The 17,781-nt window shown below is 47.0% G+C and overlaps 1 protein-coding gene across 17 annotated transcripts in view; it reads right to left on the reverse strand.

Annotated features, from left to right (window-relative positions):
* The window catches only part of PTPRT (protein tyrosine phosphatase receptor type T), a 1,018,757-nt gene that overhangs the window by 63,783 nt on the left and 937,193 nt on the right, over positions 1-17,781 (reverse strand). For all 17 annotated transcript variants that reach the window (XM_070589264.1, XM_070589262.1, XM_070589256.1 and 14 more), the window contains one exon: positions 5,219-5,306. In XM_070589264.1, coding sequence (XP_070445365.1) covers positions 5,219-5,306 — 88 coding nt within the window. The remainder of the gene's footprint in view (positions 1-5,218; positions 5,307-17,781) is intronic.

Raw genomic sequence — 17,781 nt, forward strand, 5'->3', positions numbered from 1 at the left:
AGCCCAAGAAAGATTTCTAATAAGTTCCCAGGTGCTGCTGCTGCAGGGACCACACTTCGAGAACCACTGAACTAGGCTCACTCGTCCTCTGGCATCTGGCCGGGTTTAGCCCATGGAGAGCACAGGCAGGAGACTGGACGGAGGGGGCACTCCTTGCTTCAGTTCCCTTTGTTGAGGTCATGATGGGCGGGCGACAGCGCCACTGAAGGTCGCACCTCTGGTCAGGTCTTCTCTCTTTCTCCGCATCCTGGTAACCTCTCCCACTGCATCCTCTGTGGGTGGGGATGCTAGTTAGCCCCAGGGTTCTGCACTATCCCTTGTAGTCTCTCTACACCTAGTTCCCACCTTTATAAGCAATCTCTTGAATAAATTCTCCTCAAATCACCCTATTTGAGGGTCCCATCTGTGTCCTGCTGGGACCCTGACAGATTCCAGAAGGCAAGCCTCATTTTATAAAACTTGCAACTCCAGAGATCACTTCCCCTCCTCAGTGTCCTTTCCTTCCTGCCAATTCAGGAAGCACCCTCTAGAACTTCCACGTGGGGAGCGCTTTGGTATTCTTGAAATTTCCTGTGTCTGCAATTTCTGCCCCAAAGCTACTTGAAAGCAAAGCACTCTTTGCACATTTCCCTCATTGATTTCCTTCCCTTTCCCTTTCTTTCTATGTACACTCCCTGGAAACCCCACAGTCCCTATTACTAACTTCTAAACAGAAGCATTTGGAAGAAAGGGCTTATTTAGCCAAGGTTTTGCTCTCATTCTTCCTCTTGCAGGCGGTGCCCTCCCTCCTTCTCGTCCCTTCCATCTTTTCTGTTCTTCCTGGCCTGGGCCTTTGTCCACCACTCCAGCCTCTCAGTGCTCTGGGTTCCTTAAGATGCTAATCACACCCAGTGTTCTTCTTGTGCCAAGAATATTTCTATTTATCGAGGCACGGCACACTTTGCCTTTGGGAGGGACACACACAAGGGCAGGAACACTGTTCATTCCTCGGGGCTGTTTCTCTTTTACCTTTCTCATTTCCATTCCAAGACTTTTTTTTTTTCCCTTGGTTCCCCTTTATGTCTTCTGCTGCTTTTGAATCCACTGGTTAGTTCAGCACCGTCTCCTTTCAGTACTGAGTACAGACCTGCTCCAGCCCTGATCTGTTGCAGAATTATTAACCCTTAAATTAGAAAGGAGATTCAGGTTTATTGAGGCCCCTCAAGATGATATCACTAGGTGTTTGAATTCCCTCGACCTCCATTTGGGTTTCCCCAGAACTAGATGTAAGAGGAGGATTCCAGCGCAAGTAGTTTATATGGAGGAGAAGGGGATACCAGTAGGAAACAGGAGGAGTAAGACAGCCAAGAGAAGGTAGACTGGAAGGGGTGAGTTTTCAAGCGCAGTAAGACTGTGGGCAACTGCAGCCTCCTCCCCAGAGAGACTCTGGAAAAAGGTTTAGAACACCTGCCCGCCCCCCCACCTGCCCCGCAGTGGGAGGGTAAGGAGCTGGGCTATTTCATGGTCCAGGGAGAGACTGCCTTGTGCAAGGACAGAGCATCCTTGCCAGCTTTGGAGAAAGTCCTGGGTAAAGAGATGCAGACAGGGCAGGACTAAGGCGGAACAAGTGAGCACCTAGGACACACACTTTAACGAGGCACTCGTCCTCAGGGTCGTGCAAATGCAGGGTCAACAGCTGCGACTGGGGCATCCTTGAATGTTGCATGCTGGGTGCCTTGCCCGCCTCCCCCTCGTCCTGGCCCTGGATATGGGTATTACCAGATGGTGTTACTGCACAGCAAGGTGGTGAGGCCGTGGGTGTGGGTGGGACACTGACAGCATCTTCTGTACCCCCAATGATGGAGTTCTAATCCCCCTTATTGTTTTTTCTTGCTGCCTGGCATCCTGCCTTTTCAGATGCAGCTCTCAGAGGGATGGAATTGTTTTCTTCCTTTCCCTCTGCGTCCCGTCTCTACACTCTCTTCATCAGGCTCAGCATCTTTCCCTACTGGAATATCATTGTTCCAGGTGTCGTCCTGGTCCAGCCTCCTCCATCTAGCCCTTATGGGTGTTCTCTATTTTATTTGGGAAGCCAGAATGGAAAGACCCACTGCTCAAGCTCTTCAGGCTCTTGCTGAGTCTGTGCTTTCCAAGATTTAGTTCTTATTTACTGAGCACCAACCATATGCCAGGTTTGGGGAAACATGAGTGCAAGATAGTCATGGTCCTGCTGTCACAGAGCATCTAGTCCAGTGAGGGAGTCAGGCAGTCAACAGAGAGTGGTCCAAATGCCTCTCAATCACAATGATGACAAGGGCTAAGGATGAGAAATGTATCATGCTCTAGCAGTGAATAATGGAGTTTTGATGAAATTCGAAGAGTCAGAAGGATTCTCTGAGGAAGTAATGACTGAACTAAGATCTGAAGAATAAGTAGAACTTAGTAGGGCAAAGAGAGGAGGGAAGGGCACTTTGATAGAACAGAATGTGCAAAGTCCTTGTGGCATGGATGAGCATGGAAAACTCAATGGACTGAATGAAGGCCAGTGTGGCTTCACAGAGGAGACCGTGATGGAGAGGACACAATGTGAAGCGGGACTGGAGAGGCAGCTGAGGGCTGTGGATAAGGAGTGCTTGAGTGAAGGGAAGCCGTCTGAGGGTTTTCAGCAGGAAAATGACATGGTCCAATTCATGTTTTGAGGAGGTCCCTCTGGCTTCTGTCAGAGATCAGACAGATAGAAAGTTGGGAGCAAAATCAGATGTGGAGCAACCAGGAAGGAGGCTGGACCGGTGAGAGCTGATGCTGGCTCAGGCAAGGGTGCTGAGTGCAGAGGGTGAGCGGTGGGAGGTCCAGATACATGCACAGCTTTGCTTCTCACCATCGGACCCCGCAGGCTTTGGCCCAGATACCAGCCTGGGTACCAGCCTGGATAGCCCCATCTCTCAGGGAGGCAGGGTCTCTTCACTGGGCTCTAGTCATTTCATTTTTCTTACCTGCCCAACACCCCAGGAGGAAGACCCTGAGAGCTAATGCCTCCTTATAGAGAGCGAGTGTCAAATTTATGCTCATTTGACAGAGAGAAGACTAAGGTTTAGCATGATCCCCAAGATGTCGTGGCTTATAATTTAGTGGACCCTACCTGAACTCACAGTCTGATGGGGGGAACAGACAAGAAAGCAGATATTCTAGGGCACAGTATGCACAGTGCTCGAGCAGAGGATGGTCAGAGCGAGCAGCCACCTGTGCCTAGAATGGGAGCTCCCTGGGAGCACAGACTGAGGGTCCCAGTGCCCAGCTCAGGGCCTGGCTCAGAGGAGGCACACACATCGTAAGTCTTAATACACACTTCCTGATGGATTGAACATCTCTTTCCAACACTTCCCTTACAAGAAATCCTGCTGTCTGCATTACTATCTTCCAAGACACAAATTACAAATGTTTTCTAATTAGTTCTACCATTCACAGCCCATTCCTAAATCAGCACAGGAAACAGCTAAGCTAAAACTTCTGCCTCTTTCTTCCTTTACAAGCTGCCTGTAGCTTACGCTTTCTTCCTCCAAGCTTTTTCTTAGGCAATGTCTAGACAGTTAAACAAAACAAAACAAAACACGGAACTGTGCTAGAAATAATTTGTTATTCAGGATTTTTTTTTTCTCACTGAACTGGGGTACCCTGAGAGCTGAGACCAAGGAATGCTATGCACCCAACTGGTGAGATGTGAAAAGGTCCAGGCTGGCTACACTGTGGCAGACAAAGGCTGTTGTAGACTCCTGTGCTAATCAGAATATATGCTTAGCATTTTGTATGGGGTAACTCTGCCCTCTCTGTTATGTTGCTTCGAAGGCTGTACATACCAATATTTGGCAGTGACAACACTTGTGTGTAACCTGTGCATGGTCTTCAGTTCTATGGCAGTCTCCTCTGAGAAATCAACACTATGTTCGAGTCACACACAACTATTGTTACTGCCTTTGTTTAGGCCTCATCATCCCTTGCTGGGATATCTGCAGTAGCCTTCTAACTGGTCCTTCTGCCTCCAGCCTCTCCCAATCTAACCCACCCTCCCAATCAGCTATCCTAGTGATCCCTCCAAAACAGACATCTGATCACGCCCTACCCCTCCCCAACCTGGCTTATTCCATGTGCCCACATGGGGATTCAGTGAATCCTGGTTAAAATAAGGTGGAAAGATATATCCACACTGCTCATCAGTGACTCTAAGGAAGTGACTCTATGGCTAAGAGTAATGGTGCCAGGCACTGTGCCAAGGGCTTTATGTACGTTTTCCCAGCGATTCTCTATTATTTTCATCATTTTAAAGGTGAGGGAACTGAAGCTTAGCGAGGTCAGGTACCTGCTCAGTGCCCCACGGCTGGGATAAAAGCCGAGGCAGTTTGATTCCAGAGGGTTCTAACTACTCTGCACCACTGCCTTTATCAAATCACACACAAGGGTAGCCTATAGGAATGCTAAAACTCATTGTTGAGCAAAAGTCAGTGTCCTTTCATGCCTCCCCTAGCTCCGCACAGAACATGCTTTCTGCCTGCAGGCTCAGTGCCACCAAATGCCTGTGCCAATGCAGGCCTGGAGTGGCACACACTCACCTTAGAGCCCCTGTCCCATTAGCAGTGGGGTCTGACAGAAGTCATAATGCCCTAAACCCTGTCTCTTGTGTGACCAGAGTAGTCTTGGGTTCTTTTGAGCCCTGAGCTGGCTGCTCCCCAAACCCTCAGGCATAAGTGAGAGTTTCTGGCTCCTTCTGAGCATCAATTCTTGCTTGGGACTCTACATTCTTAGAGTAGCACTGTTTTCTTGCTAGATGTTCTCAGCTCCTTCCTCATGGGCTGGATCTTGCTCCTCATCCCAAATTGCTGCCAGGGTGGTACTCTGAATTACAGGAACTGCTGGGAACACAGGAGAATCATTTTGGCTGAGCTTCCTCCCCAACCTGAGGAATTCTTGACTGGGCAATGCCAGGCAAGACCCAGCCTTCAGAGCTCCCTGGATCTACTCTGCCTGGACCCAGCTCCCCTCCTGCCCCCTCTGGTTGAGATGAGCCAGGCTCTCTCATCTAGGCCAGGTAGGACAGGGAGGCTGAAAGAGAGCTCCCAGCTTGGCATGTGGACCTAAAGCTGGAAACATCAAGGATTATTCGATAACAAATTCCAGATAAATAACAGTAATAGCTTCTTTTACTCTATGTCCCCAAAGCCTGGGGCCCTCCCAGCAGGGCACCTACAGGATATTATGTTCCCGTATCGATTCTTATTGCGGTTTTCATCCTCTTTGGCTGTGTCCCACGAAGCTGTCTGCCCCTCCGGTAAGGCCTAAAAAAAAAAGGACGGAATGGTTAGAATGGTCTGAAATAGGAGTTTTATCCAGGTGTAGATGAGCCAACGGGGAAAGGGAGACCCACTGTGACGAGTCACTTAGTATAAAGGGCCGTCCGTTCTTGGGTGGGACCTGGAGAGAACGTGGACTCAGTCCCTCCATGGACTTATTCACTTGTTCATTGAATCAAATGCTATTGATGTCTTCTCTGTGTCACGAGCCCAAATCTGGTCCAGTAGGGGAGTCATTTGTCCATTCATGTACCCATTCACTCACTTTATTGAGTCTCTAATAAGTTTTTGTCACTGTTATACGTACTCGGGATACACTGAAAAAGACAAAGTCCCCCTTGAGCTTCCAGTCAACTGGGAGATGCAGCAAATGAACAAGCAAACACACATAATTTTAGATAGTGGAAAATGCCATGAAGAAAAGAAAGTGGTGTAAAGGAATAGTAAGGAGGGATGAAAATTATTACAGATTACACAGTCTGGGAGAGCTTCTCCAAGAAGCTAACATTTAAGCTAATTCCTTAATGATGTGAAAAACCAGTCATGCCAAGAAAAGTAGGAAGAGCTTTCCAGGCAGAGGGAATAGCAGGTGCAAAGATGGTAACCCAATGGCCATATTCACGGATGAGACAGGGGAGAGCAGTGTTGGGAGCATCTGGAGATGCTGGGAGAGTTCACGTTATATAAGGCATTGTGGTCATGGGTAACGAGTTGGATATTGTTCTAAGTGTGATAGGAAACCATTGGAGGGTTTTGAGCAGAGCAGTTAGTTGATCTGATTTATGTTTTACAAAGTATTCTGGCTCATGTGTAGAACACAGGCTCTAGGAACCCCAGGAAGGAAGCGAGGAGATCAGTTAGGCAGTTGTTCCAATAGTCCAGGCAAGAGATGATGGTACCTTGGACCCCTGTACCAGGATGGTGCCAGTGGATGTAGTGAGAAGTGATCATTTTCAGTTGAATATTGCAGATTTTGGTTTCCCCGAGAAAGAGGTTCAGAAACAAGGGTTCCAGAATAAGATTTTATTTGGAAAGCAGTCCTAAGGAGCATGGGTGGGAGAGTGGGGAAGTGAGACAATTCAGGGAAGGAAGTCAGTATAGGGTACATCAAGGGGCAAGTTACCACTGTGTGCACCTGGGGCTTAATCCCACGGGCCCAACTCCTGCCTCAGAGTTGTCTCACCAGAGGGAGAAGGGGGTTGGGGTATTTACCCAGCAATTCCCATCTATCGGTGGTTGAAGACGACTCTTAGGAACTCCTTCGGCACTTCTGCCATGCTCTGTAGGCAATGTGTCACATTCTTTTTGGAGGAAGTCCTCCAGGCAAAAAGTCATAGGTGCCTCCAGGAGGCAGGCATTGGTTGGGCATGCAAGGGAACAGTGAGTGTAGAGGGGACATGGGCAGGGTACCAACATGGCTACTGCAGATGTGGACTATGAAGGAAAGAGAGGGGTGAAAGCTGATGCCCAGACTGTTGGCTTGAAGTGCTGAATGGAGAGTCGGGTCGTTTACTGAGATGGAGAAGAAATGGATGGGGGAGAAATAGGATTGGGGAGGCAGGAATTAAGTGTTGTGTTTTGGGTACATGAAGTGCTTAGAACAGTGCCTCGCACTTGCTGAGGACTGTGTGCTTCTTAACATGTTCAAAACAATAAGAACAGCAGCAGCGGCGGCGGCCACATTTGAGATGACCACTTGACATCCAAACTGAGATGCTGAGTAGGAAGCTGGACATGCAGGTTCTAAGTCAGAGTTTGGGGAGAGAAGAGATGGAAGTCATCAGTTTAAGAGGAGACAGGCAAGTAAACAAGCATGTGGAGTGATTTAGCAGAGTTACGAGCCAAGTGTTATGGAAACACAGTGGAGGGTGGAGTCCATTATCTCATAGAGAAGGAAGATGGGCATTGAAGGGAGCAGGAATAACTAGAAAAGCCACAGAAGCATCAAGGTCGGGCCGCGCTTTGATTACCATCCCCACCCCGCCTCGGTAGAACAGGCTGAATGCCCCATTCATGCCCCTGCATTGCTCCTGGGACTGAATTTGCAACATCTTCAGTCTACTCAGCTCCCTGTCAGCAGTGCAGGGGAGACGAGCTTCCACTCATCTTAATACACCAGCCTTGCCTTTGCCCACCTGTTTCTTACCGGGTCCATCCTAAGCAAGGAGGAGTCTAACCTGGCTGGTCAGAAATTCAGCCATTCAGCGGTCTATGTTTTACAAGCAGGCAGGACTACTGTCTATTAAAGCTGAGCCCATGCATGACGCCCCCTTCCTTGTTTCCAGTCTTCCAAGTGTTAAGCCAGCCTGGGTGGGTCTTCTTCTAGGGCAGGGGTTGGCAAACTTTTTCTGTAATGGGCCAGATAGTAGGTAGTTTGGGCTTTGTAAGCCACATAGTTTCTGTCGTAGCTACTCATCCTCAACTCTACAGTTGCAGAGTGGCAGCAGTCCCAGACAAAATGCAAACAAATGGGCACGGCTGTGTTCCAATAAAACTTTATTTACAAAAACAGGCATTGGGCTGGATTTAGTCTGTGGCTGTAGTTTGCCAACCTTTATTCTAGAAGCATGACCACGATCCTTATCTATCAGTGTTGAGTAGGTAGGTTTGGTGCCCATTGTGCTACCTAGCCGCTCCAGATTGAATGGAAATGGGGTGGGAAGCCCTTGTCTGGGCTAAGCCATGTTCTCCAACTTAGTTTTGCCCAGGGTCTGAGGTTGGGGTAATAGAGTGCCTTCTCAGCTATTAATTGATCAGAATCTTGTTCTTTGTGTGTCAGAAATCCTTAGACTGGCATCTTGTAGGAGAAGCAGAATAGGTGCTAGGTTCTAGGCACCAATCTCTGTCCTAAATCTGAGGGTAGAAAAAGTGCTGTGGAGTTAGGAACGTATTCATTTTATAAAGGGAAGCCTTGTCTCTCCTTTTTCTCTTCCTCCTTTTCTTCCTCCTTGTTATAATTGACCATCTCCTTGCATCCCTGTTGCCACCAGCATAAGCCATCGTTAGACTGCAATTGGTTCTTGCTTTTGCATGTAACTCTTAGAACTGAGACCCCAGCCTCTGGCCTCATCCTCTCACCTCAGCCAGGTAGCTCCAGCTCCTTCAGGCAACTTGCCAGGTCTATAATATTCCTGGTTCTCTACAGGGGTGGGGTGTGTTTGTCTCAGTGGTAGCGCTGGATTTCTCCGTGTTCAAGCTGATATTCTGAGGGTGGATTTTCTCCCTGAAACCCTTGGTGACAAAGGTCATCTGTGCATCCAAACATATCCCCCTGAAAGTGGTGTGAAGCAGAGAATAGGATGCTCCAAATGTTTTCATACTAATTGTTTTTGGGGAAAAAAAATCTGTTGACACCCTACTATGTGCCAAGGTTCAGGTTACAGTGAGCTTAAGGTTTTGTTATGGTTGCACACTAGAATCATCTGGGGAAGCTTAAAAGCTCCCAAAGTCATGACTCTACCCCAGACCAATTAAATCAGACTCTCTGGGATGGGACACAGGCATCAGCACTATTTAAAGCTCCCTGGGTGATTCTAATGTGCAGCCATGATTCTTTCACACAGTGAATTTACCTGGAGCAATACTTTCCCATGAGCCTCCTCACTGGTTTCTCTGGCTTTGTTTTTGTTCCCTGCAATCCATTCTCCTCTGTAATCAGAGAGCTCTTTACAAAATGTGAATAGGACCCAGTTACTCCCCTTGCCATTACCTTCAGGATAAATTCCAAGCTTTTTAACATAAGGTCCTTAATGACTTCACCCCACATTCCCCTCGAGCCTCATTTCTTGCTCTTCTATCAATATTCCAATGATAAGGAACTACATGCAATGCCTCAGTTTTAGGTATTTGAAACTTCTGAGGCTTTACACATGCTGTTCCCTCTGCCTGAAATTCTCTTCCACCCAAGTCTACCTGGTAAGCTCCCATATATTCTTCAAAACCCAGTTGAAGCATCTTCTCTTTTGTGAACCCTTCCCTGCTTATCCTCCCACCACCCCACAGCACCCCCAGCTAGTCAGTCACTTCTTCTATTATTAGATGGACTCCTTCACATCTGATGACTTGAATGTCTTGTCTTCCAACTTGGTGATGGGTTGATCCAGGGAAAGCGTATCATCTTATTCATGTCTGTATCTTCAGAACCCAATACTTGCTTTGTACTTCATATGTGCTTGAATTACCCCTTTTGAATGAATGAATGGATGGACAGATGAACAAATGAGTGAGGTGGCTCCTGAGCATTCAGAGGGCAAAGATCCTAGCATCTCAAGGTGTCCGTGACATTGAAGGTCATCTAATTGTATTCCCTTCCACTATGGTCTTCTAGGCAGCTGGTAAGCTGATCCATGGCATCTGTTACTTGGACACCCTCAAGGACGAAGAGCCCACCACCCCACGAAGCTTCCTGCCTCACTTTTGGACGATTTGTTAGACAGTTTTTTCTTGCCTCTGCTTCCACGTGCTTTGCTTTTGCCCTGCTCCCTGGGGCCCCACAGAATAAGCATGCACCCTCTGAACTGCGACACTGCAGAGATTTGATGAAGGCCCCTGTGCACCCTCAGAGTCCTTCAATGGCACAGCATGGCACGGGCCATGCTCTTCAGGACACACCCTGCATGTAGATATCCTTTAAAATCCCAAACTAAACAACACAGTTGTGATGAGTGGCACTTCTCTGGGAAACCACGCAGGCCCCTGCCACAGCCCCGGGAGCCTCTGTCTCCCCCTGGTGGGCGCTGAAGGGGAACGTGTGGGCCTGGGGGCTGAGATGATGTTGACAAAGGCAGAGGAGGCAAGGCCTCATAGAGCCACGCGGGAGGGAGCAGTAATGATCCCCTAACTGGCAGGCTTTGATCACACATCCATCTCCCTTTTAGGGAGCAGGAATCTAATAGGGGATAATCTCTTGAAGGAAAAAATTAGGGGGGGTAAAAGTATGAAAGGAAGACTCATCTCCATCTTCAAAGTGAGCCAGCCGAGGGGCATTATTTTTACATTAGTGGCTAGTTACAGTAGATTGACCAAGGAATGGTGGCAGTCATTAGGAGCTAATCACATTCTTTTGAAACCAAAAATTGCCACCTCATTATATTCATCCATTATCGATCTCCGCTTTCCTTTTCTCATTCTCTCCTCCTTAGGGTGTTCAGCCCTATTTTCACTCTTTTTCTCTGAGTGTGGACACATTCCCTACTCTTCAAAAATGTTGCTTTTCTAAGGCAGTCATTTTTCTTTAGTCCTAAAAGATGCTTTTGGGGATGTCCACATTCCTGCAGGGCTGAGGTGAGGCAGAATTCTCAAACGTCAGATCTGGAAGGATCTTTGGAGAAAATTATTGCCTCACTTTACAGATCAGCAAAGTGAGGTCCAGAAACAGGAAGCGACTTGCCCAAGAAGATATACTGAGTGTGTCCATCTCCCCTCCCCCGCTTCCTTCCATAGCGACCATCTGAGAGCTGGGCACCGTGCTAGGTCCTAGAAATAAAAGCAACAGACACGGCAGAGAAGTTCTTATGAACTTTAAGTTTTGGTTGTGGGAAAGTGCAGACAATAAACAAACAAATGAGATAATTACTGTTATAACCAGTGCTATAGAGGTAATAAACACGGTGCTGGGACAGACAGTGACTCAGGACAAAGGACTAATTTAGAGAGAGTAGACTGGGCAGGACTCTGCAAAGGTGACATTTGAGAAGGAAAAAGCAGCCTCTGACTTCTAGGAGCTGGCCTGGCACTCACAGCTGGACCTCGGTGTTCTTCCCTTGAACATATACAATTTCACAGAAGGCCAACATCAGAGCCCAGGATGGGGCAAGATAAACACATGACCACTCTTTAGTCCTATCTAAACACAAATAAAAATATCGACACTGTTCAATCCAAAAAAACGACCAAAGATCCCCATATCCTGGCTAACAAGAGACCACTGCTTCTTAGACAATTACAGCTTTAACCTCTATCTCATGTTCCCTTCTTATAGTTAAGATCTATTAAGGTACCAGATCTCACCACTTACTAATAGTGTCCAATCCAGAATAAAGCCCCACTTCCTTAAACACTCTCCCACATCACCTCACACAGCCTGCATCCTATGAGTCCTTTCTAGCATCGTCTTCCTGAGATGTCCCACAGTTCCTAAACCCAGCTTGTTCTACTGCAGGTGTGTTCTTATGGGTCTTTCATTGACACATTTGCGCTGAAAACTAAGTGAGGAGCAGAAGCCAGCCATGGCAAGAGCTCGGGGGAGAATGTTCCAGGCTGAGTGAAGAGCGAGTGCAGAAGCTCTGAGATGGAATGAGCATGATGTCTTCTAGAACTTGATGGAAGGCTCTCCAGAGCCAAGAGAATAAGAGTGAGGGAGTGACACATGATGTGGATGGGGAGGGTGTGGTGTTCAATCAAACCCTTGTGGGCCATGGCCAAGAATGGCCATTTTAGTCTAAGTCAATGGGAATGCGTTGGACGTTTTTTAAAATGTGAGGCTGAGCCACTACCAGCATCATGACAAGCGGCTAAGAGCACTTGTCTCTTGTAGACAGGCTTCACAGACTTTAGGAGAAAATTATCATCCGGTGCCTGCCCCAGACTAACTCTCCCTGTGGTTGCAACCCACTCACTCACCTACCACTCTCCCTCCCAGCCACAGAGCTGAGGCCTCCTGGAGCCGGTGGGGGCTCAGACCACGGGAGTGCAAGTCACAGGCTTCTTATGCCTTGCTGTGCTGAGTTAGTCCAAAGGACTGTGCAACCTACCTCAGTTTCCCCACTTCATACTTTAATTCCCTGCTAGAACTGAGAATTGTCCCTGATGCTTGCTTGGCCGATTCCTTCTTCTACCTGTTGTTTTGGGCCTACTGAGATAAAGGGTCCTTCCCGAAGCTTGCCATCCTTCTTTGGACACTCTTCTTTGCACCTAAGCCTTTTTGAGTTATTCCTCAAATAATGAGATGTCAGAACACAGAGCTTCCAGGAGCAGCTGGCCTCTAATCCAAGGCTGAGGGCATCCTGGTCCGTTTTGTTTGCTTGCTCACCAATTATCCTCAGCAGATTCTGTCAGCTATGATGCCTCTCTCACTCCTATTCAATTGACTATATCCCTGGAGATAATTGGATGTGATATGCCCTGGGGTGCAGCAAAACCAGGCCCAGGGAATGCTGATTAAGCAGTTCCTAGCTGAGGCTTCAGGGCACAGCTGAGGGCCTGCTTCCTCCATGATCAGTCCAGACTGCCAGGATTTCCCCACACCTCTGCCCACCACCATGCTCTTCTGGTGGAGGGAAGATGCCAGAGAGTTTTCACCAAGGAGGCACCATTTTACCTGGGTCTTCCGTTCATTTATATTGTCAAGAAATCCCTCTCATCCACTAACCTTGTGTGTGAGTCAGGGAAAAGGGAGGGCTTTGCCAAAGGCAGACAGTCTAGAGCGTTTGGATGTTTTTTCTGCAAGTCATTTCACCACTCCTAGTCTCAGTTAACTTTCCTGAACACTGAGTCAATACCGCGCCTTTCAGGTTAGGGCTGGGGAAGCATCTGACTACGCAGAGAGGGCATGGGGGAAGTTTTTCGCTAAGGAACTCTTATGTATTCCAATCATGCTGGTGTTTACATGACTCTATGCATTTGTTAAAATTCATAGAATTGTACACACCCCGCAAAATGAATTCTTGGGGTGGCTCTGGCAGAGGCCAAGCTTTCAACAAATGCCTCCTTCTGTGCTGAAAAGCAAACATCTTAGGGATTATAAATGTGGACAAAGAAGGCAGGAGAGGATGACTAATGACATCTACTCAGAGTGGCATCAGGAGAGCAAATATTATTGTGCACCATGTCACTAAATAGACGGTAATGTATGAATTCTGCTGGGAAGCTAAGTAGAAAATCAGATCGCAGCAAGATGTGGGTATTTGTCTGTGACAGGAGCTTTGATCAAGGCAGGATAGTTGAGTGTGTGTAGAGTCACAAAGCACCCTTTAAAAGAGCCCCTTAAAAGCTACAAAGTCTTTTTTAAATGACAAATTTTAGGCCAGCAGTTCTCAAACTTTGGTAGGCATCCAAATTTCCTGGGGAATTTGGTAAAATGCAGAGGCCTGGATCCTCTCCTGCATCCATGAGCCTGTGTCTCAGTGTTCTTTACTAATTCTCCAGGTCATTCTGACACACATCACTCTTTGCCAACCACTGTTTTAGGCAGTAAGGTAGATGGAAACAGCAAATTCCTAGGGGAGACTCAACCTGAAATGTAGAGAGATACTCAGTGCACCTGTAGAGACTGCCCACGGGTGTGAGGGTCTTCCTGTGTTGGGGTCTTTCTTTAAGAAATACTGCCTTTTTTTTCCTCAAATGGAACCATTCTTAATCACAAAGTTTTTCACCAGGACTTTGCATTTCAATTAATATTTAGTATTTATACACTATTCTCCAGATGCTTCAGAGAAGAGAGATGAGTAAGACCCCATCACTACTTTCAAGAAGCCTAGAGTTTAATGGAGAAACTCATGCTAGGGTACCTCTATTCCTCTCAGCTCTGAGCCTATGATTTGGAGCAGCCCTGTATCCCATTTCAGGCTGCAGACTCTGGTCCCCTCCACACATTGTCTCCATCTTCGCTCATGAGTTTCTGGGTGGCTGTCTCTGGGTCAACAGCTCTCCTCTGAATTTGAAGTTGGCTAGAGTTAAGGGGCAGACTGTCAAAGGCTGTGACTATTACCTTGTTAATTCTGCTCAGGGAAACTGTACAAGTGGCATAAAATTCTCATTTATCTCACAACTAGTTTCATTTTCATTTCTCTTTTCCTAGAGGCATCTCTATGTCCCTGAAGAGCTGGATTGCAACATTTCAATTCTTTTATGTGTCCAAGACCCTGAACATATGGTTCCCTCTGTCACACATACTTTTCCTCTACCTGACTTTCTTCTACTTTTCTTAAACTTAGTGCCTCACGTTTTGTGAAGCTTCTGATTCATCTTGGCAGCAATAACTGACAAAAAGCAAAAATAAACAACAACAACAAGAAAACCTGCATTCACCCTGGACCACCCTTACTTAGGTGTCTGCAAAGCATTTTAACTAGAGTTCTGTTATGTAGTTACATGGTGTGGTAAGATCACGAGATTCCTTTAAAGTAGTGTTTTCACTTTATTTAGCTTTCTAACTCAGTGCCCAAAACAGTGTAAGGTACACAGTAGGTACTCAATAAGTGTTTCTGGCCAAATGATGTAGAAGCATATATTATCAGGCTTCAGAAGTCCACGCTATGAAGTCAAACATTTCACAAAAGATGAATTAGGGACCCAGAGATGGAAGAGCCTTGTCCAAAACCACCCAATATGTCAGCAACAGACTGAGAACTGGGTCTTGACTCTGGGTCAAGGGATTTTTCTGTGGTACCACCTGAGACTTGCTCAATTGGTTGGGGATGGTTCCCATATTAAATTCAGAAAATATTGTTTGCTAGGTTATAAACAGAATTGTAAGTGGAAAAATAAAAATAAACCCAAAGAAAAAGACTGAGTTAATACTCCCCTACATGAGCTCTTTCCTGCTAGAAAGACTTCCAAGTCTGAAACCCCATGGGTTACTGATGTCTTTTGGCCATCTCCTGGAAATGGCCCATTTTCTCCTTATTTTAATCCATGGCGGCTGGGGTGAAATGAGCAAGTGGAGTCCCAATCTTTCTATTTTGGTCATTGTGAATTCCCAGAATTGGAGAACAACCATGGTTGCCCCTTTCATGTTTGGGCATCCGCCACTAATTCCCATGCCCCTACCCAGAATCACTTCTCATTTGCAAATTGAGTAGCTGGATCAGGATCTCTCAGGGGTCACCTGCAGTGGGATGTTCTGTGACTTTGCTACCAATTGAGGATAGAAAAAGTTATGGGAAAAGCAGAAGGTCTACTCTGCCCCTGCTCTGGTGGCTCTGAGCAGAGAAGGAGGCACATTGGGTGACCTGAAGCATTCATCTCCATGGTTACACCCCATCAGGAGGCTGCCCGTCCACCATCACCCACAGGTGATTAAGAGAAAGATGGCAACACCAGCCTCACCCCATAAAAGCCTCACCGCATAAAAGCCACGCACGTGGCATGTCCGCCCAGATAGAACTGGAAAATGAACAAATGTTTGCTCTTCATTAGGCTGCATCATATTCCTCACAGCTGCTCCTTGTTGCCTTAAATAGTCTTAATGGAGCTGTAATAACCAGATACCTTCTGGTTGCCCTACTGGGCTCATTCTACTCATTATGACAACAGACTGCCTGGATTGGATTGGAATTATCATGTTTCCTTTCCTTCTTTCCATCACAAAGTCACCTCTTTCTGTTGTCCCTCATCTTCCCCAATCCTGTTACTTTTCTGACCATGATGATGGCCAGGGTTACAGAGCTCACAGACAACCCTACTCTCAAGCCAACATCTGTTAGCATTTACTGGCATGCTTAGGGTTTTTGGTTTGTAACTGGGAAAGGTGGGAAAATTTGGGCTGCGGATTGGGAGGAGGGAAGATGCTATGGTCCAAGGTCACATGCAGAAGTCCTTTGACTTTAGTGTGGCTGTGTTTCATCAGCAGGGTAGATTTGAGGGCTCATCACATGCGTCCATGGGCATCAGATGTGACCAGCAGCAAGCACAGCAGGTGAGGTGATGGGTCTGTGGGCACAAGCAGGGCATACACTGGGGACTCATGGGCCTCCTTACACAGCATCTCACAACCTTGAAAGTAAATTATAGTCACCTGGAGACCTTAGACAGTACTGACCCCTGGATCCCACTCCCGGGGATTCTGACTTAATTGGTCTGAAGGATGGCCTGGGCACTGGTGTTTTTAAAACTTCCCTAGGTAATTCTCAAGTGTAGGCAAGAATGAAAACCTTTAAGACTCAGAAATATACGGCAGGTGCACTTAATTTGCCTTAGGCCTCCTTGAGTTCTTAGGAACCCAAGGCCCCTGGTCAATCATGGTTGCTTGGACTTGAGACATAACTACGGGGGTGGTAGTTTCCGAGAGTGGGGTCCAGTGGGACTATCAGTAGGCGGGAGATCCAGCTGGCCTGGACAATTTGTTTCTACCACAACTCCCAAAATATCACAGACAGAAGCGCTCTTTGGATCACTTTGACCAACCCCCTCGCCCTCATTGCATATATATGGACGTGGAGGCCCAGAGAGGGAGAGTAACCTGCCAAGTTCACCCAGACACCTAATGAAAGAGATAAGACTGGAATGTAGGTATCTTGACTCTCAATTCAGGGCAGTTCACGTATTACTTCAATTTACTGAACCTAAAATATGTATTGAGAGACTCAAGTTTACATGCTAAGGAGAACAAGCTGATTTTATGGCTCTATATGAAAGAAGGTGTGTGGGCATATCTGGGCTCTGGGCCCAGTCTCCTGGTTCAGGCAATTCCATCTTTACCTTGAATTACTGTCCCAGCCGCCTACACGCCTCTGGTCTCCCTGCTCTCATCTGTGTCAGATTTGTTGTTTGTTGTTAGTGCCATTGAGTTGATTCTGACTCCCACTGACCCCGTGCAGAGCAGAGCGGAACCCTGCCTGGTCTTTTTATGCCATCCTCTCACCTTCCAGTGTTATATCGGACAATGCTCTGCTGCTGTTCTTAGGGTTTTCATGGCCAATTTTTTTGCAGGTGGGTGGCAGGTTCCTTCTTCCTAGTCTGTCTTACACTGGAAGCTCTGCTAAAACCTGTCTATGCCAGATAGTTACATCTAAAATGCAAATCCAGCTTAAAAAATCCTGCCCCCTTCAATGGCTCCCCATGGCCCCTGGAATAAAATCCAAACACCTTAGCCTGACAAATGTCCCCTTGCCCTCACCCCATGCCCTCCCCTACTAACAATTTCAGCCCATCTCCCTCCAAGCTCCCTTCCATCGTTTATGTACCAAACTGCTTCTGGTTCTCCTAACTCAGTCTATTGTAAACACCCTCATGCCATAGCTTATTCTAGTCCCTCTGCTTAAAACACCCTTCCTGCTTTCATTTGGTTATTCCTATTTCTCAAGCTTTGGTTTAGGTTTTATGTCTTTCAGAAAGGCACTGGCCATCCATCCTCAGGCTAGGCTTCATGCATGCCACCTGAAGGGTTCCCAGAGCACTCTGGGTCTACCTCTACTGTGACATTTTGCCAAGATATTGAACTGAAATGATCAGTTTATATACCTGTTTCTAAGAATAGGCTCTCAGTCCCCAGAAGGCAAGGGCTCTATCTCACCTCATCTCCTCAGTTCCTAGAGCCTAGTACCATGCCTGGTCTCTGGAAAGTGCTCAGACATCTTCCAGTTGAAATTCTATAAGACTCAGTCCTTGGTCCTTGTCTCTGTCTATGCTCACTTGCTTGGTGACTTGGAAAAGTCTTGTGGCTTTAATATCATCTATATGTCAATGACTCGCAAAGTTTTCTCCCCAGCCCAGGCTTCTTTCCCAAATTCCAGGCTCATAT

The sequence above is a fragment of the Equus przewalskii genome, chromosome 21 (genome assembly GCF_037783145.1).
Source record: "Equus przewalskii isolate Varuska chromosome 21, EquPr2, whole genome shotgun sequence".
NCBI lineage: Eukaryota > Metazoa > Chordata > Mammalia > Perissodactyla > Equidae > Equus > Equus przewalskii.